The sequence below is a fragment of the Dipodomys merriami genome, unplaced genomic scaffold (assembly GCF_024711535.1).
Source record: "Dipodomys merriami isolate MVZ:Mamm:240054 unplaced genomic scaffold, mDipMer1.0.p SCAF_14, whole genome shotgun sequence".
NCBI lineage: Eukaryota > Metazoa > Chordata > Mammalia > Rodentia > Heteromyidae > Dipodomys > Dipodomys merriami.
Genome location: NW_027202715.1, coordinates 19,293,485 through 19,319,989, shown reverse-complemented (window position 1 = coordinate 19,319,989; position 26,505 = coordinate 19,293,485). Strand labels below are relative to the sequence as shown.

At 52.2% G+C, this 26,505-nt stretch overlaps 1 protein-coding gene across 1 annotated transcript in view; it reads left to right on the top strand.

Annotated features, from left to right (window-relative positions):
• Col13a1 (collagen type XIII alpha 1 chain) overlaps window positions 1-26,505 on the top strand; it is a 77,561-nt gene that overhangs the window by 14,320 nt on the left and 36,736 nt on the right. Inside the window, exons 5-17 of the mRNA XM_070020934.1 lie at window positions 1,459-1,494; window positions 2,169-2,195; window positions 3,168-3,194; window positions 4,695-4,721; window positions 4,825-4,851; window positions 5,549-5,575; window positions 8,257-8,322; window positions 11,111-11,218; window positions 13,543-13,569; window positions 14,272-14,307; window positions 23,820-23,864; window positions 24,709-24,741; window positions 25,383-25,409. Coding sequence (XP_069877035.1) covers window positions 1,459-1,494; window positions 2,169-2,195; window positions 3,168-3,194; window positions 4,695-4,721; window positions 4,825-4,851; window positions 5,549-5,575; window positions 8,257-8,322; window positions 11,111-11,218; window positions 13,543-13,569; window positions 14,272-14,307; window positions 23,820-23,864; window positions 24,709-24,741; window positions 25,383-25,409 — 513 coding nt within the window. The remainder of the gene's footprint in view (window positions 1-1,458; window positions 1,495-2,168; window positions 2,196-3,167; window positions 3,195-4,694; window positions 4,722-4,824; window positions 4,852-5,548; window positions 5,576-8,256; window positions 8,323-11,110; window positions 11,219-13,542; window positions 13,570-14,271; window positions 14,308-23,819; window positions 23,865-24,708; window positions 24,742-25,382; window positions 25,410-26,505) is intronic.

Here is a 26,505-nt window from a genome sequence, read left to right as displayed (position 1 = left end):
CAGTGCCTGGCTTGTACATTTCTTCCCTTGCTCTCTCCCAGTTTCCTCCTCACATCCCTACCCCCAGGTGGTATAGTTCATTTTCAGCAGTGTCTAGTGAATACCACTGCTGCATTTGTTCACCTTCTGTCCCTCCATTTCTGTGCCACTCTTACCCTCCCTAAGACAGATAAACAAACAAGACAAAAAGAAAAGAAAACAACAACAAAGAAAATACCTCTTGTTTCCCTTTCCTGGAGTTCATTTCGATAATTATTTTATATGATCAATTCTTGAGAGGAGAAAACACCCACTATAGCAGACTTCAGCCTGCTCTTGCAGTTAGCCAGCCAACGTGGCAGGGTCCTTGGGCTGCGGGGGGACCCTGGATGCTCCTATTCGTGCCACAGGGAGGTTCCAGACAGCCTGGAGGTATTTAAGATCACAGCAGATCTGACTGGATCTGTTGTTTGACAGGACAAGCATCCATCCCAAGGCCTATGGAGTTCAGAGGTCACCTTGGTTTATTCTGGTGCCTGTCTTCAGCTCAATTCAACAAATATCCAGTGAGGACAGCTACCATTTGGTAGGCTTTACAAGTACCACTGAAGGTAGCTTAGTAACTCGATGAGGTTATCTGCTTTCCGCAGATGAGGAAACTGAGGCTCAGGGGTTAGGCAACTTAGTCCCACAGCCTTGTTGGTGGAGGCAGGGTTAGAACTCAGCCCACCACACTCAACAGCCCATCCTTAGGAAAGAAACAATGCCCATCTAAGCTGACAGCAAGTAGATGAGGGAGATAGAGAGAAAGCCCACCTTGGGGTGTCCTGGAGGGTGGCCTTAAATGACACAGAAAGGAACTTCTGCTCTTTTCTTGGAAACAAGAAGAAACATGGCTCACATTTCCCAGTTCTCTGTGACTCTTGACCCTTCTGGTCAGCCTTCTCCTTCTCTGGCCTTCTCAGCCCTTTATTTCAATTTATCTTGACCTAAACCACTGGGTTTTGACCAGTGAACCCTTTTCTAGACCTAGTGTGAGTATCTCTCTGCATCCCACTGCATCTCCATGGAAATGGAACCCCACAGATCCTAGGGAATTCCCTGCTGGGAGAAGCCTGTAGGCCAGGGTGAGGGGCTTAAGCAGGCTGACCTATTCCAACCTGAAAGCTTACATTCAGAGGGACAAGTGTCCTATAAGCTGAGATCCAAACCACCTTAGATCAGTGTCCATGAGCAAACCCTGCAAATGAATAGGACATGTTGGCTCTTGGTCCAGAACTCCAGTGCATTGCAAGTACTGTGTGCTGAGTCCTTGCTGACCTGGCTATCCATTGGCCTACCATCTATTTACAAACCAAGCTAAGAGCAGCCACAGCAACTAGGGACCACGTGTGTGACCATGCAGGAGTAAAGGGTGGAGATCCTTGCTCATCCTCACTATCTGTTGGTGTTCTTTTTCTTTTTTTCTTTTTTTTCCAGGGCCAACCAGGCACTCGAGGCTTCCCTGGGTTTCCGGTAAGTGGGGAGGGCTGAAGTTCTCTGTGACCAGGTGGGCGCTGGACCTGGTTGGTTAAGTTACATCCACTGAGGTCAAACCTGGTGCCACTCTTTTCCTTTTAATCACTAAGGGCTGCCTCACACCTACTGCCAACCTCAGCCCAAGATAGTATCTCAGCACTGGGCCGCTGGGAAAGAAGGGACGGAGGACATACCCAAACAGGGTATGGGATAGGAGCTTGCTGAGCAGCATCACAGGCCAACACAGCCACCAGGAAACCAAAATGTGGGCAGAAGTTGACCTGGGGACCAAACTGGGCCAGGCTCTGCAGGATACCCACCAGAAAAGTAGCAGTTGGGGGACCATCTGGGTGCCCTATGACCCCAGCCTTCACTTGGGGCAGTGACAGTGCCATCTATGGGATTCTGTTCTGCACTGGTCACTTGGCCGGCAGCATTTGTTCCTTCCCCATGAGAACCTTTCAAGGAACGTTCTAGTATTTGTATCTCTATCTTAGAACAGTAACTTGAGGCCTAGGCTCACCCACCATCAACTGACAACTAAGAGGTCAGTCAATGACCCCAGCTCTAATATGGTGGCATCTGACTCTGTGCTGCTAACCCCTGGAGGGGCCTCCTTTGGGTCAGGAGGCCTGCAGTGCCCAGCTTTTCAGCTGCCTTTCTGTTTGCAGGGTCCCATTGGCCTGGATGGCAAACCGGTAAGTGGACTCTTGCAGCTTGCTCCTCCTGCCCCCGCCCTGCCTGCCCCCCAGCTCACTAACCCTGGCTCTCTTGGTTCTTGGGCAAGACTCTGACTCTTTGGAAGATGCTTTCGACAGGGGGGAAAAAAGGTGTCACTCATAGAGATGGAAGGAGGGATCATTTGAAGGAGCCATCCCAATCTCCAAGACATAAATCTTAAGTGCCCAGGGTCTGGGGCAAAAGCCATCCCTACTTTGGGGATCCAGAGCAGGGGTGAAGCAGGCAAGCAGTGGGGCGAGCAGGGGTAGAGCTCAGCCAGCTGATCTGAAAAAGAGCTCACCTGTCATCATACCCCAGCCCTGGTCTCCAGCACCACCAAGGAGCATCCTGTATCCCCTGCTTCCCCATTACTGAGGCCCTGCCTGAACTCAGTTCCACATGGAGACTCATTTCCTGTGACCCCTCACCCAGGTCCTCCCTCAGTTCATTTAACTCTGACATAAAATCTTGGTGGGGGGAGGGGGAGAAGGCCCTACCCCATGGAAGTGGTGACCCTCCAGAATCCCACAAGTCTAAGACATAATGACCCTCCCCCTTCTTCACATTGACCTTTCCCTGGAGAAGCTCTGTCCACTTAGTTGAGACCTGGCCACCTGCTCTGTAGGCCAGTAAGCTACATGGGGGTCTTGGGGGCCTTATCTCATCATCTCAGACTAGACATACCCTTGAAGCCATCATGGGGGGTGTGAATGGGGTGAGGACTAGCCAGGGAGACCACCCCTATCTCAGCTTTCCTGTGATGGGCAGGAAGCTGGTGGTTAGGCCCAGGAAAGGGTAGGAAGAGAATAACCTTCCCTGGTCATCCGGCTGGTTAGGAACAGGATGGAAAAGGGAGCAATAAGGAAGGATGACAGTATGGCAGGGGCAGGGGGCAGGTGGGAGCTTCCGTATAGCAAACAATGGACCTGAAATTCACCCTCTTCTTCCAGGGCCACCCTGGACCAAAAGGGGAACCGGTAAGACCCCTGCTTTTCTACCTTCCCCAATGTGGGAGGGTCACTACCCAGCAAAGAGACAACAGTCACTGTCCAGTCTGGATCCTCAGCTTCTGCAGGAAGGGAGGCAGGCAGGGCTCCTTGAGCTGACACGTGAGGGCCAGGTACAGAGGCACACCTCACTGCTGTCATGCACGATGGCTGGTTGGCTTAGCACTCAGGTCTCACTCTTGGGCCCTGGGACACAAGCAGTCATCAAACTCTCATAAAGGATATGTTCTCTAGGAGATGGCTATCCCTTTGCCCTTAGCCTTACCCTCTTCCTCTGGCCAGCCCTGACATGGCCTTTAGCAACCCAGCCTCCTTAGGGCCTATGCCTGGCCTGTGGAAATCCATTCATAGATCTGTAACATCCACAGAACAGTCATGCATCACTTAACCACAGGGATGCATTGGGTGACCTCTGCTGCAGGTCTTTCTAAGACTCCCTTTGACTGATGTAGAAATTGAGGATCAGAGCATCAAAGTAACTTGTCTGAAGTTCCCCAGCAAGGAAGCATTCCAAATAGGATCCAGATCCACTCTTAAAATTCCTCTCTTCCTTTGCACATGGGTAAAAATAACAGAGATCAAGGCTGTAATGCACTCCCATTATTAGATAGGGAAAAGGGGTTTGGTTATTAGAAATTTCAGGTGCTTGTCCCTTTCACCCCCTTCCCCACATTCTTCTCCTCCCTGGCAGATGCAGCTTGACCCTACCATAAAGTTGTCTATGGCACCCTGGGTGGAATTATGGTCATCCCCTATGCTCTGCTCCATAGTCCTCAGAACAGCTTGATGAGAGGGGAAACTGAGGTACAGAGTGGCTAAGCACATAGGTCACATACCAAAGCCGACATCCACTGTGTGTGCCCTTTGTCTTGAAGGCAAGGAACCCTCTTGCAGGAGTGAGGAACATCTTTTCTGCCAAGGCCATTTGGACATCATCATAAAACATCATTCATGGGCCATACAAAATTATCAATGCAGTCGCTGGCAGCCTATGAGAAGCATGCATCTGTCCTGTCATGTACCCTGTCCTGCAGATGCCAGCCTTCATTCATTCCTCTAGCCCCTGTCATGTCCCTGGCCCTCTGTGTAGGAGGCTACATCTGGATGTCAGGTGGTAGTGGACTCCTGTGCCTTGTGAATCTCAGGACACTGCCAGGGCCTCACTTCTACCCTCCCAAGCCTCAGGGAAACCATTTGAACAAGAGAATTTTGAGGGACATGGGGGTGGGATGGGGTCATGGCACAGCTGGTCATGCCCATTGAAGGTGAAGCAGCTGAGGCTAGATGGGCAAGTCCATACCACCTTGCACGTGTTGGACACAGAGAGACCTGGCCCATTCTCATCTTCTGGAGTTCAGGACATTTTGAGAAGCCCCTGGAAGCTCAGCACCAGTTCCAGCCCCACTCAGAGCTGCGTCTCTGATCTGCCCATCCTCGGTCCACACACTGACTTGTGTGTTTCTCCCCCAGGGCCTGGCGGGACCCCGAGGACTGCCGGTTGGTACCCACTTTTCATCTTCCCTAACGGTGGGGTGGCAGGGAGTTGGGGTCATCTTGTATGAGTCTTGATCGCTAACTCTCATTTCTGTCTCTTTGTTAGGGCCCTCAAGGACAGAAAGGAGAAAAGGTGAGTACAATGTGTTTCCCAGAATGTGTTTCCTTGGCAGGCACAGCCTTTCTAAGGACCACGGGGCAGAGTAGCCACTCTCAAACCTGATTTTTTTTTTCCTAAACCGAAACAGGATGTAAGAGACACAGGGAAGCTGCCCTGGGTGACATTCTTTTCCTGAGGCCAACCAGCGTCTTCCTCAACCCCTCCCACCTGCCAGCACACTCTGTTCCCTGACCCCTGAGCTTCTAGCATTTTGAGATATCAATTTGTAAACACTGTCCTGGCCTCCATATTCACTGTCCTGTTGACAATACAAGAAGGGCTACACCTGGGTAGTGATACTGTGGGCTAGGACCCTTGGCTCAGAGCAGATGTCCCTGGGGTCCTGCTGTCCCTATTCAGGCTCTTTTCCAGGACCATTGGATGCCTGTCCAGAGGAGTAATCCCAACCAGGCCTGGAGTATAACTCCAGAATTCTGCCCTGTCGTCTCTTATAGCTACTTCCAAGCAAGCCCTGGGGGTTTCTTCCCCCATAAGCACTGGAGATAAAGGAGAAAATTAGATTTTCTGCCTCGGAGGGCTCAGATCTAGACTAGTGGCAGGGCTGGCGGGTGAGGAGATGAATGGTGTGTCCAGCATTCCTAGAGGTACTCATCAGGACAGGTTCCCCCAACAAGTGCCTGACACCCCTCTCCTTTCCTCCTCTCCCCAGGGTCAGTGTGGCGAGTATCCTCATCGGGTAAGAGACTCTACAAACTGAGAGGGGCCCTTTGATCTCACCTGAGCCCCCGCCCCACCCTCAGCCTCATCTCCTAGGGTCTCTGTACCTAACAGAGGCAGGGAACCAGATCCTGCAGCCCCCTGTGCTCAGCAGCAGAAGAGGTGGGGGCAGCTAACTATCAGTACCAGGTGCTGGTGGCTCTGTGTATCTTCTCAGGAGACAGCCTCCATGGCCTTGTCCCTCTGATGACTGGGTTGACTGTTTGGGATGAATGCGCCTTATACTTTCTATTGGCTACAGGGCGTGTGTGTGTGTGTGTGTGTGTGTGTGTGTGTGTGTGTGTGTGTGTGTGTGTGTGTGTGTGTGTGTGTGTGTGTGTGTGTGTGTGTGTGTGTGTGTGTGTGTGTGTGTCCCCACCTGTCCTGGATAGATAGATAAAAGAGATCTTTAGAGTCCATTACTGCTCAAATGACCCCAGCCTCAAGGAAGGGGGGGGCAGATGTACCCATGGGTGGGGGGAGTTCTTGTTTAGAGCTCAGGCTGCTACAAGCATTTGGGGGCTTCCAGGCCGAGATGATGCCTCCCCCATTCCCACTTCACCTTTCCTTTCCCTTGCTTCACTCCCCAAATATGGCATCCAGGAGATTTCTGACCATGGGGCTCCTGCTCAGGACAGGGGAAATGTTCTTATGTGTACTTTCTCCAGAAAATGCCCTGTATTCCAGCCCTTCTGTACTCAGGACAGGGCAGCAAGCAAAGACAGACATCTTAGCCACCATCTCCTCAGCCATGGCCATTGTGCCTCCAGGAACACGTGTGACTTCCCTGGCTTCTTGGGCTGCCAGGCACATCCTGGGAACAGCGATTTAGGGGTAGAACCCGACTTACCTGACAGTCTCTGATCTCTGAGGTCCTAGGCCAAGAGGAGGCCACAGTGGGCCTGGCGTGTGAGAATCAAGGATAGGTTTCAGATCCAGCTGGGCTGGTTCTGGGTTGGGCATACAGACAGAGCTGGACCATGGGGTAGTGAGGGAGGCAGGGCCCTGGTGTCCCTGATCCTGATACAATAGAAGGTCAGCTGTAGTTTCTATGGAAAGATGGGCTCATAGAATTGTTAGATTACCCTAAAGACAGAGCCCCCAGCAACACAGGGGCAACACAACCACAGATGTTTTGAAAGTATGTCATCGGGCCCTGGATGAGGTAGGCTTTGCCACTCAGCCCAACACAAGAACAGGGAAAGGGGCAGTGATAGAAGGTTCTGGAAGTACAGTCCTAGCACTGAAGCAGTGTATGAAGTAGATTGAGGACCTGGATATTGAGCAAGACAGTTTATTTAGAAAAGGATAAGATGGCAGGGGGTTCATCTAGAAGCCTGCAGCTTTCCAAGTCAAGGGGTCTGCAGACATGGCAGGGATGGCAGGTTCTCAGAGAGCCATGCTGGTTCTTCCTCTTGTCCAGTGGGAGAGAAGGGGGAGAGGGAGGGGGTGGGATGGGGCCCCCTGGCACAGGGGTTTGTTGGCTCTCTCCCTCAGTTGCCCTGTTACTGTGTCTCTGTCACCTTCATCCTCCCTCCCCCAAACCAGGAGTCCCTGAGCGGCACACTAGCAGCTCTGCGCTCCAACCAGATAATTACCCTGAAGGTTCGTAGGTTCTAGAAGGTCTCTGGCCCTCTCTGCCTAGAAGCTTCCTGGACGTGGAGCCTCACATTGCACATCCCCAGGCCTCGGCTCGGGAGGGTGGGGTTCTGTGTAGGGCACCTGCCCACACAGTTAACAAGGGTGATCTAGAAGGGTGACAATTGTGCCAACTCTACAACAGGGCATATTCACAGCCCAGGGGGCTGCTGGCTCTTAATGCTCCTCCCAGGTACCTCACATGAGCTCAAGTGCCATTGAAAACAAGTTGATTCTATGCCACCTTCATTTTCCATAGGGACCACTCTCCCCCCACCCCCAGCAAAGATCACTTTAGCTTTCTTAGGGAGTGGAAAGCAACACGAATTTCCAGAAATAGAAATCACATTGGATAATGTGATTGTAGATTTTCTGTTCCCTCCAAAAAGTGGTTGCCCATTCTGGAGCCATCTTCCCCCTACCCCAGCCTCTAGTTTTCACGTGTGCCAGGCCCAGAGTAAGACCTCAGCTGCATTTAGTGGGCACCACACCCTTGGCCAGCTTGGCCTGGGAGCCAAGCCTTGACCATCATGCTCAGATTCACTGACATCAGCCTTTCTCATCTTACCAAAAAAGAACCCAGTTGGGGACCGCACACCAGCCTGGTTCCAAGTACCAATTTAGCTGGTCCTGTGGCTCCTGAGCCAGAGCCGGGCCAGCAGTGCAATGTGAGGCTGCACGTCAGGATGCCTCCACAGCCCAGCATGGCCACAGAGGCAGACCTGGCCAAGCAGGACCCCTCAGCTCCAAGCTGGAAACTGAGGCAGGCTGCAGACTGAAGGACTGCTGCACCACCCAAGAGCAAGCTAAGCATTGCACCCCACAAGCCACTGGAGGGGTCCTGTCCACACCTGTCTCCCTGCCCCAGACTCCCTAATCTCTTTTCTCTCCTCTTCCTCTCTTCCCTCTCTTCCCCACCGTCCCGGCTGCTTGACTTTCCTGATGATTTTCCACATACATCGTTCTGAATGCTGCGACCTCTCACCTTTGCCCTCTGGCCTTCGAACCCATCTTCCTCTTCAGCTGCTGCCTCTTCTCAATTCAGTGCGTCTGGCTCCTCCCCCAGTCATTAAAAGGAGGACCTTCCAGGTAGACATCTTGTTTTGCCAGACCATGGGTAGCTAACTGGGGCTGTCTCTGATGCCAGAACTCTCTCCTAATCGACTTAAATTAAATTAGACAAACAGAGACCACAGACACCATAGACAGGCAGAGACAGGCCCCAGGAGGTCCACAACTTCCACCACACCATAGCACCTAACAGCCCCCAGCACCAGCTGACACCATAACTAGCTCTCATGTCATCTGTTTCACAAGCCTGGTTTTCAGTTCATTCTCTCAGTGGTTTTGTGAATTAAGCATGATGATCCTTATTTCACAGACGAAAGACTCAAGGCTCAGGGAAGTTAAGGAAGTTGCCCAAGATCACATGGCTCATTCATTACAGAGCAGGGATTTGTAGCCAACTTTTCTTTCTGTTAACAGCTATGTGATTTTTAAGCAAATGACTTGACCTCTCTGTGCCTCAGCTTTTCCCTCTGTAAAATAAGGGTAATAAGTGTCTACACCGTAGGGTGGTTGGAGAGGCAGAGCCCTTGAAATCATTCCTGGTACGGTTTAAGTGGTGGCCATCATGACACTACTATCTGTATTTGGAGACAGGGAAATCAAGGCTCAGAGAAGCGATTTGCTCTAAGTCACACAAAGAGCAAGAGGAAAAAGTGGAACTGGAAGCCAGGACTTAGAACTCTGGTTGTTTCCGTAGAATCTACATCCTTTAGGCTTATACACGCAGGCTGCTGCTGGGGATGTAGCTAGGTGGTAGGATCCTTGCCTAACATACATGAGGCCCTGGGTCCAATCCATACACTTCAAGAAGAAAAGAAACAAGTACAGACTGCCTAGGATCCATCACTTCCGACTTGAGTTTGAGGACCACGGGCAATTACAGAGAGACATAGTCTACAACCAACACGTGTAATCATCTCAAGCAACTGCTTCCTTCTTCCTGCCTTCCTAACCCCAGGAGGCTGGCTTAGAGCAGATTATGAAAAACAAAACAATCTTACCCCTGCTCTCTAAGAGGCCACAGTTGGATCCCAAACCAGGTTGTCCACCTTGCCCCTCACTTCCCTTATACTGTGCAGAGGAGCCCCCGAAGCCCAGGGAGCTGGGAGTGGCCGGGCTCCGAGCTGCTCTCTGACAAGCCTGTCTCAGGAGTCAGGAGCCCAGAGGTTTGGATATTCAGTCACCTGATTGAACAAGGCTAAAAATACAGAAAGACACGTGATGCCCCTGCCACCCAAGCCTACCGCTGCATATCTCATTACCCCAGCTAAATCCTCGAGAGCCCCTGTGAGCTCGCCCAGCAGAATAGCTTCCCAGGAGGCTGGTTGGCAGCCCAGAGTAGCAGCAAAGCCACCCTGCTGCCACACACCCCTTCCTGTGCCAGACCCCACGGACGCGAGCTGACGCCACTCCCAGAGCAGCCACAGCCTGACACGCACAGCCACCTGACACACAGCTGCCACATGGCCCTCGCTGTGTTATCTGTCCACTGAGCCTTCACTGGGTTCCAGCCCTTTGTGCGGACACTATGGTGATTATCTTGTGCGATCCGCCCATCAGCCGCCATGCTGGAGGAAGACATGGAGAGGGAGCTAGTGAGGAAGCCAGGGAGTTTCCATGCTGCCCTGACCTAGTTTCCAAAGCAGAAAGAAAAGAATTTGGCCCCTAGGGAAAATTATTATTTAAAAGCAAGCCCAAGATGCACCCCCATGGCTCATGCCTGTAATCCTAGCTACTCAGGAGGCTGAGATCTGAGAACTGAGGCTTGAAGCCAGCTTGGGCAGGAAAGCCCATAAGACTCTTATCTTTGATTAACCCACAAAAAGCCCAAAGTGAGGCTGTGGCTCAAATGATAGAGTGCGAGCCTTGAACACAAAAGCTCAGGGACAGTGTCTAAGTACTGAGTTTGAGGCCTAGTATTCACATACACACACAGAAGTACACGAAGAAAGAAGGAAAAAAGGAAAGAAAGAGAAAGAGAAAGGGAAGAAAGGAAGGGAGAGAGAGAAAGAAGGAAGAAAAGAGAGAAAAAAAGAAAGGAAAAGAATTTGCTTCCTGTAGAGTAAGGGTTTCATGCTATCGGTCATCATGAGACATAGAAAGTCTTGTCCACTTCCTATCAAAAAACCAATATTGATTTTACAGGCTCTGTGAGATGGTCTAAGAGTACTTGAAAGAGGAAAGTGGATGCAAGACGTGATGTGCTTAGCAGATGGTGTTGGAGGTCATTTACAAAGTGCGCACAGTTGGGCAGCAAGCCCTGCCGAACTCAACAGTGAGCCAAACAAAATTCCGTGGCCTCCGACCTAGGAATCTCATTTGACCCTTGAGACTAGACACTCAAAAACAGCAGAAAAAAAAAGTTGAGACAGGAAACAAGGAACTGAGAAGCCAGGCCTTAGACAGTATGACTTGCCCAGCTGAGAAGGTGACAGAGGCAGGCCCTACCTCAGACAACTGGGCTGGTCTCTGGCCATCTTCCTGGACTGGAAACAGGCCTGGGGCTGGGGTGGGGGGGAAGGGAGGGGCACACTGACTCTGTCTCTGTCTCCACTGTGGTCCTCTGCCCTGGGCCATGACTGCTCTCTGAAGCAAGTCCTCTCAGGAAGTCCCATTGCTTGGGGAGCTGATGCCTTGGCCCTCTTCTCACTGCCACCAGCCCCTGCATGCGGTCACTCTGCCACAGCAGCATCACATCATGCCACCATCCACCCACCTTCCCACACAAAGTGCATGGCACTCGGGGGTGGGGGGGAGTGGTCTACAGACTTGGGGATTTTCTCTCTAATGCCTGTCTCTAACAACTCAGGGTGAGCAGGGTCAGGCTGGTGTCCAAGGACCACCAGGGCCCCCAGGCCCCCCTGGACCAAGTGGACCTCTGGGGCACCCAGGACTGCCGGGACCCATGGGGCCACCTGTAAGTATCTCTTCCTCTCACTCATGATTTGCCAGAGAATTCTCCAAACCACAGACACACCACAGGGACCTGGGTTCCCATCAAATAAGAAAAATGCCTTGCTAAACCTTGGGCTTGGGGCAAGGATGGCCTAGACACCAGAGTCATTTGGGGATGGGTCACACCTGTCACCCTGCAGCTCTGTGAGCATGCCTATGGGGCCGTGTCTACCCTGCTCCCAGGACAGCACTATGAAGTGGTCCCTTTCTCAGCCACCACAGAGAGGAGTTTGGAGAGAAAATCTCCAGGGATCTGTGCCAGCTTTCCCTGATACCCCGAGCTTAGTCAAGCCCAAGTCAGAGGAGGGGTTCAGAAAAAGCACAAGGGGCACACACCAGTTGACGAACCTGCCTTTCCAGGTGTGTGCTGGTTTCCCAGCCAAACTAGGCCCTGAATAGAGCTGATGATGGGCAAGGCCTCTCCCCTCCTCTCCACCTCCAGTCAGCAGGGGCCACTACCTCATTCATCCTCAAGCTCTGTCTGAATCCTATTAGTACCAGGAAGAAGCAGGCAAGAGGCACACTCCAGCAAGTGGCTGGACTTCTGAGAGAGAAGCCAGTCCTCCCTACCAAGAAGACAACTGCTGTAGGCTAACGAAGGGACAGATAGGGGTGAGCTTTTGGATTTTTGTGGGTATTTTGTTTTGGTTTTGGTTTTGTGCTGGTAGTGGGCTTGAATGTAGGCCCAGGGAGTTCTCCCTTAGCTAGCTGGCCCACCACCACTTGAGCCACACCTCCACTTCCAGCTTTTGGCTGTTGGAGATAAGAGAGTCTTACAGACTTTCTTGCCCAGGCTGGCTTCAAACCATGATCCTCAGATCTCAGCCTCCTGAGTAGCTAAGATTACAGGCATAAGTCCCAGGTGCCCTGCTTGGCCTTGATTTTTAATTATGATTTTCCCCGGGGGGGGGAGATTAAAAATGTTTTTGTCTCTTATGATAAAAGCATCATATGTCACATTGCTGGGGGGGAAGGAATGGAACAGAGACCAGAAACAAATTTGAAATGGTCTGTTTTCCCAGTTAGTTCATCTCATTAACATTTTAGAGAGAATCCTTTCATTTATTCTTTTTTCCTTGCACATACTGGCAAGGTTCCCAAGATGCTGCCCTTCTGAGCAAGTCCAGTTTCCACTCCAAGTCATGTCCTAAAGAGGGTCCTTTCCTTGCTGTCAGGAACCTCCTATGATGTCCATTTCAGGGTAGCTGGGCCTTTGTGTAATGTATCAAATGCTGTGCTCTGGCTACCTGGGCCCAGGAAACACACATTGGCACCACACACATTGTTGGTTTCTCTTGGATAAAATAGCTGGTCAGTGTATTCCTGACATACAGCCCTGGATATGTCTGGCCACATTAAGGTCACTCGGTTTTATCCCTGGACCCTTCAGCTGCCCAGCTGTCCATCTTGAGGCTGGGCATCAGATACCTCTGGCCTCCAGGGTCTCCAGCCAGGCTGGGAAGGCAGCCACTGTCCAGTGAAAGCCTGTATTACTGATGCTTCCTCTGCTCAGCTTGGCCCCTGACCTAATTTTAACTATTTCCTTAATTCCTCACTAGGACTCCAGAGAGGGAGATTAGTCTCACTTCCATCCACCTTGAGATGGGAAAATGGAAAACCGGAAAGGAAATGAATTTAGAACCAAATCAAGCCAAGAAAACCAAAAGACTACTCAAAATTTGCTTTGCTGACCACTCCCTCCTGCCCAGCATATTGGGCTGTAGCTCATGGAACCCAAGCCAGGTGGTTTTCCTTTGTTAGGTTGTTTATAAAGAAGAAAACCCCAGAAAGCATTTTTTTCCCTAAAACAACTAAACCAGGCTGGACCTAGACATCATGGCTTTCCCGAACCCACATATGCTGCCCAGACTTCTGCCCAAGGCCACAGTCTGCCAGCCACCCCTCGCCTTTCCCTAGGGCTTGTGCAGGGCCCTGGGCACACCCCACCTCACTGCCCAGCTGCTGTGGTCAGTGCCCTGGAGGGTGGGAGACACTGGGTCTCTCTATAGGTGGGCAGTGCCAAGGGCAAAAGCAAGGCCTCATTGAGCAGGGAGGGGTGGCTGAGGAGGCGGACGGGTGGGTGAAGACCTTAACAAACCACTTCATCAAGTCAGCCCGATGCGGCTGACCCACTTTCCACTGGGCAAGCACGACACTGTTGCCCACGGTACCCACATGGCTCCAAAGAGACTGTCCCCACGTGCCCTCCCCAGGCTTCAGATATCCCTTCAGATACTCTGGAGCTATTCTAGCACAGGTAATGTCAGCTTCTTCTTGCTCCCACAGGGCTTACCTGGGCCTCCTGGACAGAAGGTAAGAAAGAACACCTGCTGATATGTTTAATGGTGCAGAGTCGGGGGTGGGGGGTTGGGGGGGAGCGGAGGGTGGGCTTCCTACAGGCTAGAGGGAAATAAGGGGAGCACTGAAGTTAACTAAGGAAGCATTTGAAGCTGAACGATGGCTCATCTCCAAAGCCCCTTTGGACCCCTTAGAGACTGCTTTAGTCCCGACTCACCCATTCAGGCTCACTCCAGCACCCTTCCTGGCAAATGCATAGTCCCACCCATAAATTGAGACTGCCAGGGTCATCCAGTATCCTGTGAAACCTTGCCCCAAAAGTCCCCGGTGACAAGAAACTTGTCCTTTTGAAGCCAGAGGCTCCAGGCTCTGGGAATCAGACAGTACCATGCACTGATTTTTGCCCTGCCTTTTTCATAAACATTCAAGCAGAGAGTCCTGAGGAAAGGGGGCTGGACCAGGTTCAACAGAGAGTTGTTGGTAGAACCCAGACAGACAGTCTGGTGTCCTGGGACCCACCAAGCTGAGCCTTCCCAGCCCTCCTCAGCTATGCTCAGCTGCAGAGCAATGTCTATGGCCCTAAGGGTGACTGGAGGGGGAGTCAAAGGCTCAGGAGGGTCTGGAGTTGTGGAGAGAAGAAGGGGGACAGTGTGTAGGGAGAAGCACCAAGTTTGATCTTAGAAAACCACCTAAATGACCTTCCTGTTCTTCCCCTAGGGAGACCCAGGGATCCAAGGCTACCATGGCCGCAAGGTAAGAAGGAAAGGGGAGGGGATAAGCCTGCCTCTTTAGTGAGACCTCCAATGGGGCCTCGCACATTGTGCCTTCAGGGTTGTGTCCTACACAGGGTTCATTTGCACACGCACCACCTAGCGTGATTCATAACACCCGCACGGCTGGCTGAACAGGGCTTGGTGACTCCACTTGGAGAAAGAGGGGGACCAAAGGGACAGGGCCTTGTGCAGGTCAGGGGTCCACTTGGACTTCAGGCCTAGGAGGGCCCCTCTTGCCATCCTGGTTGGCTGTATCTGGACTGAGGTAGTCAGGTCCTCACTGGCCTCTGAGGGTCTCGTAAGTGGAAGCCATATTTGTGAAGGCTGCTGGATGGAGCTGCATGTGGAGCTCGGGGGAAGGGGGCGTGAATTCGTTCAGTCCGGTCTCAAGACAGTTCCCGTGCAAGATGATGACACACACCTGCACAAATAGCCATGGTGGAGGTGGATCATGTTAAATACTACGAGTGCAAAGCATCCTGTGAGGATGAGATTGATGGAGAGAGGGACCCCCCCACCAGGTGGGAGGAATAGGGAAGTCAGCTGGGAGAAAGAAGACAACCAGAGCTCAATCCTAACACTTGGGTGGATGTATCAGCTATTAAATGCTGTGTAACAAGTTATCCCAGACAATGATTTCTCATGTTTCTGGATTGGTGGCCTAGGATCAGCTTCCTCACCTGGGGTCTTTCCCTGCAATCACTTATCAGATGATAGCTTGAAGGGTTGGGTGGAGCAAGTTGACCTTATTCACATGTCGGGTAGGAGGGGAGGCTGGGGACCTCTGTTCTCTACATCCTCCAGAGGGCAGATTCAGAGCAGCCTTCAAAACTGACAGGTTCCAGAGGAAAAGCACATTCTCAGCATCTGTCTGTACCATGTTTTCTAACACCCCAAGTCATAACTGCCACATAAACCAGTGGGAAGAGATGTGGTCTTCACAGCCTGATCAGAGGGAGAAAATAATTTGTTGCCATTTGTAACATACCACTGTGACCCTTCACTAGCAACTCTGAAGGGGAAGTGGTATTTTAGACAGGGAAACCATTTGAGCAAAAGCCCAGAAGCACTATTGCAATAATTATAACAGCATAATAATGTTTTGTGCGTGAGTCAGTACTGAGGCTTAAATTCGGGGCCTGGAGACTGTCTCTTAGCTTTTTTGCTCAAGGCTGGCACCCTACCACTCGAGCCATACCTCCACTTGTGGCTTTTTTGTGTGGTTAATTGTGACTTTTCTGCCCTAGCTGGCTTCAAATGGCTATCCTCAGATCTCAGCCTCCTGAGAGTAGTTAGGATTATAGGTGTGAGCCACCAGCTCCTGGCAACAGCCTAATAATTTTAATAATAGACACTATTTACTGAGATCCTGTCATGAAACATGTTCCATCACCTAACATGACCTGCATTAACTCTCATCCTAAGCCACCCTGCCTTGCTTCTGCTTTGAAAACAAAGAAAGTGAGGCATATGTAAGCCTCTTAGCTCAAAGGGAGCAGAACAGGAATTCAAGTCAGGCCTGTGTCCTTCCTCTGGCACCAGGACTGTGAGGACCCTACCCATCCTCCCCCGGCAAGGGAAGGCACTGGAAGGGGAGTAAAAGGCTCACTTGGTACAAACAGTGCATTCCTTGCACGCCGCAATCAGGAGGCTGCCATCGTTACATTGTTTTATGGGTGAACTGGTGAGACCTGAGAGATCTTTAATTAGTTCTGCATAAACTGAGAAGTTTGTGTTGTGTCAGGAAGTGGAAATTATAGCCCCTGGGGTTGTCTCCATCCACTCAGGCAGACTCACAAAATTTACTGCCTCTTGGCGCAGCACAGGGTCGGTTTTCCCATTAGCTGCTGCACGGGTTCTTTGTGGTTATGAAGAGGCAGCAAGAGGGGCCCTAGGGGTCATGGCGGAGCCCTTGGCTGGCACTGTATCCTGATGGGTGTCAGATCTGCAACAAACAGAAGTCTGCTTGCTCCACAGAGGAGCCTGGAGGTTGGTTGTCCTACAGGTGGAACAGCCTCAGCGCAGGGCTAGGGTGACCCGTTGCTAGATGGCCTGGGCCCCTGATGCACCAGCCCAAATGCAGATGGTAGCAGGAACAATTCAGCCTGGGGGGAATGGGGGGAGGGGAAGCAGCTCCCTGGCCCAGGAAGCTGGGAGCTTCTCTGGGGGTAGAGGGGGGCAAGAGTCTGGAAGGGAGCACACTGCTTTCCCATGACCCAACTCCATTGTGAAGACCTTAATGTCAGGGGCCTGAGAGAAGGAAGGAGGGAGGAAGGGAAGAGAGGTAGGGGGTACAGGGGAGGGGAGGGAAGGAGGGAGGGAAGGCATTCCTTCTCAGGTGTGCTCAAGTAGTGGCCAGGGGCAACTACACATGTTAAGAAAAGCTTCTAGCTGCAAGGTTGGGCATGGTGGAGCACACCTATATGCTCCCATCATGGGTGGAGACATACCATAGCTATTCAGATGGCAGAGATGGAAGAGATTGTAGTTTGAGGCTAAACTGGGCAAAAGTTAACAAGATCTCATCTCAACCAGCAAGCGGAGTATAGTGATGCACAACTATGATCCCAACTATAAAGAGAGGTCCGGCTCCTCTGGCACTGCCTCTCTGGGTCTCTGGAAGGCTCCTCTGCTCCCCCACTCCACTCCTACACCAGCCACCGGGGCCGCAGGTGGTGTTAGCAACTGCAGCACCCTAATCTCTGCTGAAACCCCTACCCCCTCACAGCTCCCCGAGGCCTCCTAGTCCACTGGGAACTGATGGTGAGCAGTAGAATGCCAGCGGCTGTCCCATTGCCCCAGCTCCATGGGTGCAGTGGGTGTCTTGGACCCCAGGCCCAGGCAGAACTTCAGCTTCTCACAATTCTGATGTGGAGCCATTGTTTGACTTAGATGCTCAAAGACCAGGGCAGCCGCACTTCATGCCTTTACAATCTTTCCTGTTCTCATTTGTGGCCAGTGGTCAGAGTTCCCCATTGGACAGATGAGAAGCTCAGAGAGGTCAATACTTCACCAAGGTTGACAGCTGTTGAACAAGGCTAGTATTAGAAGTTATGTCACATGGTACCATCTTAGACTATCCTTCTGTACTTTCCCTCTCTCTCTCTCTCTCCTCCTCCAGCCCTCCTTCCCATCTTCCTTCTCCTCTTCCTTCTTCTCCTCCTCCATCTCTCCCTCCTCCTCCTCCTCTGTCTGGAATAAGACACAGAGATGAGATACTAACTTGTACTGGGTTTGGGCACAGATGTTGAGATGAATTTTCCCCCACTCACAAGAAGTGACCACCAATGGGCAGAAATTCTGAGCTGAGCCAGAGGCCACGTGGCTGTCCCTTGTGGTCAGAGTGTGAAGGGGACCCCGTAGCAGATGGCCCCTCCAGATGGGCTTTATTTGCTGTCCCCAAGACTTGATGCACGTGCAGAGAGCTTCTCTTGCAGCATGGGATAGAATTTAACTCCTCAGTCCGTGCAGTTTGCTAGTGATTAGTTCCGTCCACTGAATTCCCTGCCAGCTGGACTGGGCCTGGCTTCATCTCAAAGGCCAGCCAGGCTGGCTGCTCTACCAGCTCCTAGAGATCAAAGCCCAGTATGGCCAGCAGCCTCATATAGCCCACCCCCACCCCCACCCCCCCCACCCCTGCTCCCTGCCTGCTTGGGACCAGCCTCCTGCCAAGACACTGCAAGTATTGTTGTGGGCCCATGTGGTACCTATTTGATCCAAATTTATGACATGGATCTACTTTAAATATGTTGCAAGATGCAAAGTGTGTTTAAAACATTACGAGCTTGGCTCTCTTTCAAGAGGATTGATGAGTATTGTCAGCCTGGTGTGGGTCACAAAACCGGACAGGAGCTTATCTCTAAGTGCATCACTGCTTGTGTCCTGGTGGGCTGTGTCTGACAGCCATGTTGGTAAGAAACACACACTGCTGTGGGCTATGCACATGGGCTCCTGCAGGCTGAGGATTCTAGTATCAAACAGGGGGAGGAGGAGAAGTTGGAGGAAGAGGAGGAGGAGGAGGAGGAGGAGGAGGAGGAGGAGGAGGAGGAGGAGGAGGAGGAGGAGGAGGAGGAGGAGGAGGAAAAGAAGAAGAGATGAAGGGAACAAGAGCCTCATGCCTAAGTTGTTGTAACTATCCTTAGTCCTCCAGGACAGTCTCCACAGAGAGAGTCACCCAATGAAGGAGAATCAGTGGGCTGCTCCTCAATCCTTTGCCTAAGGATACACTGGTAGAGTGAGACCTACACATGTGGAAGACTTCATTTTATTTTCTAAGCCTCTTCCACATCCAGGGTGGGTACCAGGCTCTCCCAGGCATAAACTGTCCCCTCCTAAAGCAGCCATAGTTAGCAGGGTTTACTCTTATCCCAAGTTTGCTCAGCGCAAAGAGTTATGAAGTCCACAGTGGGTCTTTTAGACCCCAAAGCCCTGCTAGGAATGACTTCCCTTCCCGTGTCTTATGGGTCCAGGAGTCACATGGTTTGCAGCCAGACTGCCCCTCTCCTGCCCTAGAAAGAAGCAGGTAGGAGTTGAGCTGTTGTCCTTGTGAGGAAAAGCTTGTGGGCAGGCCCAGACTTGCCCAGAGTCTCCCGTAGACCTAATCCTGAGGGCCTAAGGCAGAAGGCAGGAGGGGACACGGTGCTGGTTTTGTGGAAGGACTGGGAAAGCAGAATGCTTTGCCCGTGGCCACTGGCTTTGTGAAATGATTCCCCCAAGGAACTGGGCTGGTCCCTGGCTTCCAACATTGCCAGGCAGTTGGTCTCAACCTCCACTGCAATAACTGAACCATTCCTAACACCCCCAGAGGGCCTGAGTGACCCCAGGATCCAAGTAGGAAGCCAGGACTGGGTCCAGAGAGGAGCCTGGCAGATAGGAAGGTGGGGGGTAGGGAAGACAGTGTTTGCTGTTCAAGCCAGGAAATCCCAGCAGGGACATGCAGACCATTTAAATTAAAGCACAGGCCCCAGATCTGAGGCCTCAAGGGGGCTGACAGGACTCTAGCCCCCACCCCATGCTCTCTGAGCCCTGCTTCTTTGGCCCTCCAAAGGCCTCAGATTAATTAGAGCTGACTTTTCCTTTTGGAACTAACTACAGAATCAACCGATCTCCAATTGAGATTACAAACCAGCAAGCCCTTCCAAAGCCCCAGCCTTCAATGGGGCAGCCCGACCCCGGTAATTCCCTGAATCACTTCCTGCCTGCCCTAATTACCGGTGGACCTGGGATTTCCGTGGTTCCGGTCCTCACCCTGAGAACAGGAAGCTTGGTAGGGAAGCAGGAACTGAATGGGCATTTTCCTGGAAGGGTGGTGTCCTGGGAACTCTTAATTGACAGAAAGGCATGAGTACTTGCCCATCCCCACCCCGGCCCAACTTCTCCAGCCAGGCAAGGGCCCTGATCTAGGTCTGTGCCCTGGCCCTGCCTTCCTTTCCCCACCCTCAAGACTGGCCTTCCGCCTCCCCGCAGAGAACAAAGACTCTGTGTGCATGGCCTCCTGCCCAGGGCCCTCCCCACCCAGACAGCCTGCAGTTAGGGGGATCCATTCATCTCCCCAGCCCTGCCTGACCTTTGTTTGGCTGGGGAGCTGCCCTGAAGCCCTCATCTCCCTCTAGACTGTCTTCTTGCCAACTCCCTGTCCAGCTTGTTCAACAAACAGTAAATCACCAATTAAGAGGCCACTCCCACGGGGCCAGAGCACTGAGTTGGGCTCCATGCTGTCATCTCTGTAAAGGATGGTCTTCCCACCTGCAAGCTGTGCAGAATAGAGATCTATTGATGCCATATTGCTGCGGTGATTGCCCAGGTGTGGGATCCTGGGGGCTCCTGAATGGCAGTTCCTAAGTCACAGCTTGGGATAGATTTTCAAGGGCCTTCAAGGCAAGCCCTGGCTCCTCACCTGTGCTCCAACCCCCTTCTCCTTAGCCTCCTCCTTAGCAGCTCACCACCTCTTCTGGGCCTTGTTTCTCATCTTAGAGATGAGGGCCAACCTCCACAGGGATGGCTAGCCACCTGGGCCCATCCCTCAGTGTAGGATGGAGCAGATGAGTGCTCAGGGTCCCTAGGCCTCTGGATGCCTCTCAGGTCCCCACTGAGAGAACTAGGGATGTGAAAGGTAGAAAGAAATCAGGGCCAGAGACCTGGTCAGACTGTAAGAACTAGATGGATCTCTGAAAACAAGCCAGTGAGTCTAAAAGGAAGCACGATTCCTAACCTATGTCTTAGAAACAAAAAACTTAAGAAGGATAGTAGAAAAGAACACTCTGCAAATCACAAAGATATGCCACAAGGCATGGCTCCAGGAACAGAAGGAAGGGTGCCACTGTCTTCCTCCATCAGTGGCCACCCGGGGCCATCCCTGTCTTCTACAAACAGGTCGTAGCCACAGAGCCCAGCATCCTGGAGCATGTCCACAGACCCTCTCACCTCACCCATAGTCCAGGAAGCAAGATTCTGTATCTAAGAGAAACCAGCCTCCCTGGGCTAGAGGTCAGACAGGGCAAGCTTGCAGATTGGAGCCCGGAGCAGTGAAACTAATGAGAATAGAGTGAGCTGTGGGGTGAGATCAGCCAGGCGCCCCTGCTTCCGGCCCTGTACAGGGATGAGAGGGAGAGGGGCCCTGAGATAGGTATCAGGGGAGGCAGGGTCATGTGCAAAACTAAGGGATTGACCCAGAGGGGATGGAAAGGGCGGAGGTCAGCATCCTAACAAGGAGGGCTGCCTCTGTCCCAGAGCCTTGTTTCCCTTGAGTGCAAGTTGTGTCTCTACACTCTCAAACCAAGGTGAGCTGAAGACAACTCCAATTAGCCAAAAGACCCTAATGACAGAGCTTCACTCTGTAGTTTCATCAGAGTACCACTCAATTCCCATCGTTAGCTGCTGGGCTTCTCCCCTGCTGAAGCTTCCTGAAGCTTTCCTCTGTTGTTAGGATGGGAAGGTAGAGTCCTGCTGAGACCCCCTCCTAGACACCCACCCCAACAGAGTCTTTTTCTAGAGCTGTCAATAGACCAGTGTCACCTCTCCAGATTTAGGTCTGAGGGCCATGTGGGGAGCAAGGCCAGAGCTGGATGAAGGATGGAGGATCAGGTGTATTTAATCTCACTACGCCAAGGAACCCAGCCCCAGAAAGAGAAAGTGGCTTAAGAATGATCATACAGACCCCTAGCCCAGCTCCCCGCCAGAGATCTAGGGAAAGGGATGCAGGGGAAGGAGAGGGAGTAAGAGGTCAAACCAAAGTCCCCAAAACAGTCAAACCTCCTCCCTACCTTTCACCAGGGGACTCTTGCTGGAAAACTCCCAGCTGAGTCATTCTAGTGGGGCCAGATGGAATAGTTGCAGGAGACGCATCTTCCAAAGGAAAGCATTGACAATGGGGGACCCTTACTTGTCACTCCTTTAAGAGGCTTTGGTGATACTTCAGCTGCACTGGGAGACTTCATATGAGAAGATCCTGTTGTGCCCTCTGCTGGCCACAGAGCAGATCAGTGCATGATCTGGAGCCCAGAGCCTGGCCTGCCCTTACACAAGAACCCTTCACAGAGTGTAGGCCCCAGTGGAGAGGGGCTCCTCTCTATTTCAGCCTGCACAGTCAGTCTGATGGAGGTGGATGGAAAATCAGGATATCTGATATATCTGATTTGGAGCAGCCAAGAGAAAGGAGTTACCTGGATTTTGGCAAATATCATAATTATATCCCAAGACCTACTCTGCACATCCTCGACAGTCATCCTCTGCCACTGTTTGCAGCCTGAGAGACAGGAAGAGCATCTACTCCCAGCTAGAAGGGATACATGGCATGCAAAGCTGGAAGCACCAGATGCAGGACAACAGGCAGTCTTGCCACCAGAGATAACTTAAGAGCCTGGGCAGACCTGGGCACCTGTTCATTGTGGTTACTTCCAGCTCTATTGCCCATTTGCAGGTCACTGGTGGGCCCAAGGGAAAGGAGACTGTGGGCATCTGGAGCTAAAGATTCTGGCCTTCTGCAGAGTTCAGAAACTTAGCTCAAGGAGGACAAAGGTGATTCAGTGTCTATGGCAGGCACATGTGAAGCTGTATGTGCAGATTATAGGGCAAAATGGTCCCCACAGTTGAGGACCCAGCATTGGGTCATGGGGACATCAAAAGATCTCATAGAAAGATGACATTGAACCAGAGCCTAGATATTAAATAGGGCTCTGAGTTGAACTGGCAGAAAGCATGGAGTCATGAAAGTGGGTGATACATCTGGATCCAGGTGGTGAGAACAGGAAAGAGGCAGGCAGAAGACTGCCAGGTCCAGGATCCCAGTCCCTTTTTCTGCAGTAAGTACTGTAGAAATAGGAGCCTCATAATTCTGCCCATGTGTTGGGGAAGACCCAGCATGGAGGAAGAAGATAGAAATTGTATGACTTTAGCCAGACCTTCTGTAAGATGGCAGGGTAGGGAAGATTGGACAGTTGAAAAGCTGAGGCCTCCTGTGCCTTTAAGCTGATGGAGATGCAGCCTGGCCGGCAGGCCTCACCTCATCAAGAACAGAGTCTGTCAGGTCTGTGTACTTCACATCTGTAGAAACAGTCTTCAGATGGAGGAAGCTGCCGAAGGCTGGCAGCTGCCACCTGCCACTGGGCAGAGCCCCACTGCAGCTTCAGACTCGCACCATGCAGGGTTCAGTGTGGAGAGCAGCCGCTCTCCACCCTCCCTTCATCTGGCTTGTTACAGTCTTGACTCATCTGCTCCTGGCCCCCGCTACTGTCTTCTCCATCTCCGTGTATGTCCTTCCTCCTGGTCTCACCTCCCTCTTGTAGATCTGGCATTGTTAGTGGAAGACCAAGGGTCTTACCTTCAAGGTAAAGAAGGACAGTGATGAGAAGCCAGAGTAAAACGCATGACACCCTAGAGAGCCATAGCTTGCTGATGACTCAGGACAGGCAGACAGGGAAGGGATGTAGTGAAATGGGCAGCCAGGGACCTGGTCATAGGTCCTCAGAAGTTAGACCCAGTGGGGGTTGGGAGGAAAAGCAGTCTCAGATGAAGAGAGGGGAGTCCTGGCTAGCCCAGACACAAGTCTGGTCCAGCTAATAAAACTAATAGAGTAAAGCAAGGCCGCAATGTCCTGATCAGGGATGGAGGGGAAAGCAGCCCCATGACTGTTCCTATGGTGTCCTGCTTCATAGAACCAAGCTCCAGACCCAGACTAGCCACCAAGTGGTGGTAGATCTTAAGAAAATTACCTCCCTGGCTAGATCAGTTTCCATTGGTTGGGTCTCTGTCTCTCTGTCTGTCTGTCTGCCCCACCCCTCTCTCTTTCTCTCCATCTCTGGATCTGTGACTTGGGTCTTTCTGCAGATTCATGTGACATAAATAAATGGAGTGACCCACATGGCTGACGCCTTGACAGGGTGGTCAGAGCTCACAGCACACAGAACACCCACCCAAACTTCCAGACCAGGAGCTCTCGCTTGACATCTGTACAAGCCACAGACCCGAGTCTCATCATTTGTTTTTCTCCTCCAGGGGGAGCGGGGCATGCCAGGGATGCCAGGCAAACATGGAGCCAAGGTACCTTCCCCTTCCACATCCCACACAACCTCCCCCCCTAATGCTCCCCAGGACCATCCCTCTCCCACTCTTCTTCCCTTACCCCAACCCCACTCCCATACTAGCCTGTCTTTCCAGGCCAAGTCAGAGCAGGACTCTCATGTGTGGCCCTTGAGCCATGTTTCCTCAGGAGCCTCCAATGTGGACAGGCCTCATCTTGGGGCTTCTGGGTCATTAAAAGCCTCAGGTAACAGCTCTGGCTATAGTCTGAGACCCAAATAGGGAGTAGAGACCCTTCAAAGTCACCTCCAGCTGGGATTTACTAAGTGATACTTTAGGCATAGTCACCTCAAAGTAGGTGGTTTGGGGCTGATAGAAAAATGGGGTTCTCTCCCCCAAACACTCAACCCATAATGGCAGAGATCTAGAACAACAGGAGAGGTAACCCCAGTTACTCACTCAAGGTCACTGTACTTGATCAAACCAGCCCCTTCCCGTTGTCTCCTGGGGAGGAGCCCCCTCCTTAGGACTCCGAATTCTACGCCCCAGTCTCTTCCTCCTGATCTTGTGTCCCAGTGAAGCTCCCTCCGTCCCAGGGTTGTCCTTTCTTAACCCATCTATGGGCCTGCGAGCCCTTCTGTGTCTCCAAGTGGAGCCTGGATATCTAGCAGCTGGGAGACTCGCACCTGGTCCTCAGATGCACTCTTGCATTGCCATTCTCAGGGCCTCCACTCTTCCCTCCAACTTCTGCTGCCTCCCAGCCAACAGGACCAGCCTTCACACATGCCCACCCCTCCCCTCCACTCCCCACCCCATGCTACCCTAGCCTGCCAAATGCCTTCATGCCTCTTTCTTTGTCCACCAGGGGGCGCCTGGGATCGCCGTGGCTGGGATGAAGGTTCGTGGATGGTGTGATGTCACACAGTAGGGGCCGACTAAGAACGGAGAAGACCCCAAGCTGGCAGGGAGGGGTGGAGCAACAGAGGCTCTGTGGGGTGGGTGGCTGCTGGGCCAAGGAAAAGCAGAGGAGGAGGAAACGTTGTTCCAAAGGCAACACGCGTGCCTGATGTGCAACCTGAGACAGATGCTTGAAGTCTTGGAAATAAGCAACAAAGGTTTACCTGCCTCAGAAAAAGCCCAACTAGCTTGCTACCAAGGAAAGCCTGTGCTTTCCTAGCTTCCTCCAGGAGCTGGCAGCCACTGGTCCAAAGCTCCAGGGAGGAGGGCAGCCATCTTTCCACTAAACCTCCACCCTAACCAAGCAGACTGGGGACTCCTGGCAAAACAAGTGCTCAGTGCTGATCTTTGTGGTGGGTCTGCTTCCAAGGGGCACCTGCTTCCCCCTTCTTCATCCAGGGGGTGCTCGACTGGTTCCCGCACCCCCACCAAGGGAAACGGGTGCTTCTGAGGGGAAGCCTCCTTTGCCCTGTGATTTCTGCTGAGCAGAGGAAGCGTGGATCAACCACAGCCACATCACAGAGGGCCCGGCTCGTGGATCCGTCTCTCTCCTCATCTGAGTCTCCTTTCTTTCTCCCACAGGGTGAGCCAGGAACTCCAGGAGCCAAGGTACTACTGTAGAGGGAATTCCTGGGCTGCAGAGGGAGGGCAGGGGCTGCTGTTCCATGCTTGGCCCCTCAGAGGCTGGCTGGGGCTAAGCAAAGAAAGGCCCTGCTTGTCAGGAACACATTTCTGCTGGCCTGATCCTGGCCACCTACATCCAATGACTTACTGTCCCCTGCACGACACTGACAGAGTTCTTTCATGTCTGGCACAGTAACTGTTGTGACATGAAAAGCAAAATTCCATGGGCAGGTCGGGCTGAGAAATATTGGTTTCAAAATATACATGTGTCTCTGCTGCAGGCCTTCACAGAGCATTTAATAGTCTCAGTATGCATTTAAGATCTCCTAAAAAGGCAATATCTTATGCGATCTTTGCAAAATATTTTTGACCAGAGCACCCTTTGTTTAGAAGGAGGAGCTTAAAGGGACAGTGTTCTGGGAACTCTGGTCTCTGCCGGCCCTGATCTCCCCACTACCACAATCTTATTAATGATTTCCTATAAACCGCAAAGGCAGCATGGAATAGGGCCCCCAGTTTGCTGAGAAAGAGGTAACAGAGTGTGAATGTGAGTGTCTGAACTCTGCCTGGCCTCACTGGTCCCCAGTCCCACCTTATGGTTGTTCTGTGGCCTATCGTATGCTCTGATACAAGAGTCCTGGAAGATGGGAATGTAGGCAGCCCCCAGAGCCTGCAAAGATTGCTCCAAGGAAACAGTCTTTGAATTGCTTCTTGGAAGATGGGGAGCTATTTGCTGCCAGCAATAGCCCCGTGTATAGGGAACGCACCCCCTCATCCTTGCTCATGAGGATCCTTGGAGGCAGGTCCAGCTGCCTCCTCCACCTGTTTCAGGATGTCCAAGTTAAGGCACACCCCAGAAGCAGCCTGCACAGGCCGACAGTGGGACTCCCCTCAGGCGTCCCTTTTCTCCCAGGGCCCTGGCTTGCCCTTCTCCATCCCAATGGCTGCCTACAGGCCTTTGTACCTTTGGGTACAGTCTGTACCCAAGGCTGGCTGCTACAATGACCAGATGATGGCTCAAGTGTCCTCCAGAGCCCGTGTGACAGCTGCATTCCTCGGTGCCACGGAGGCAGGTGCATCT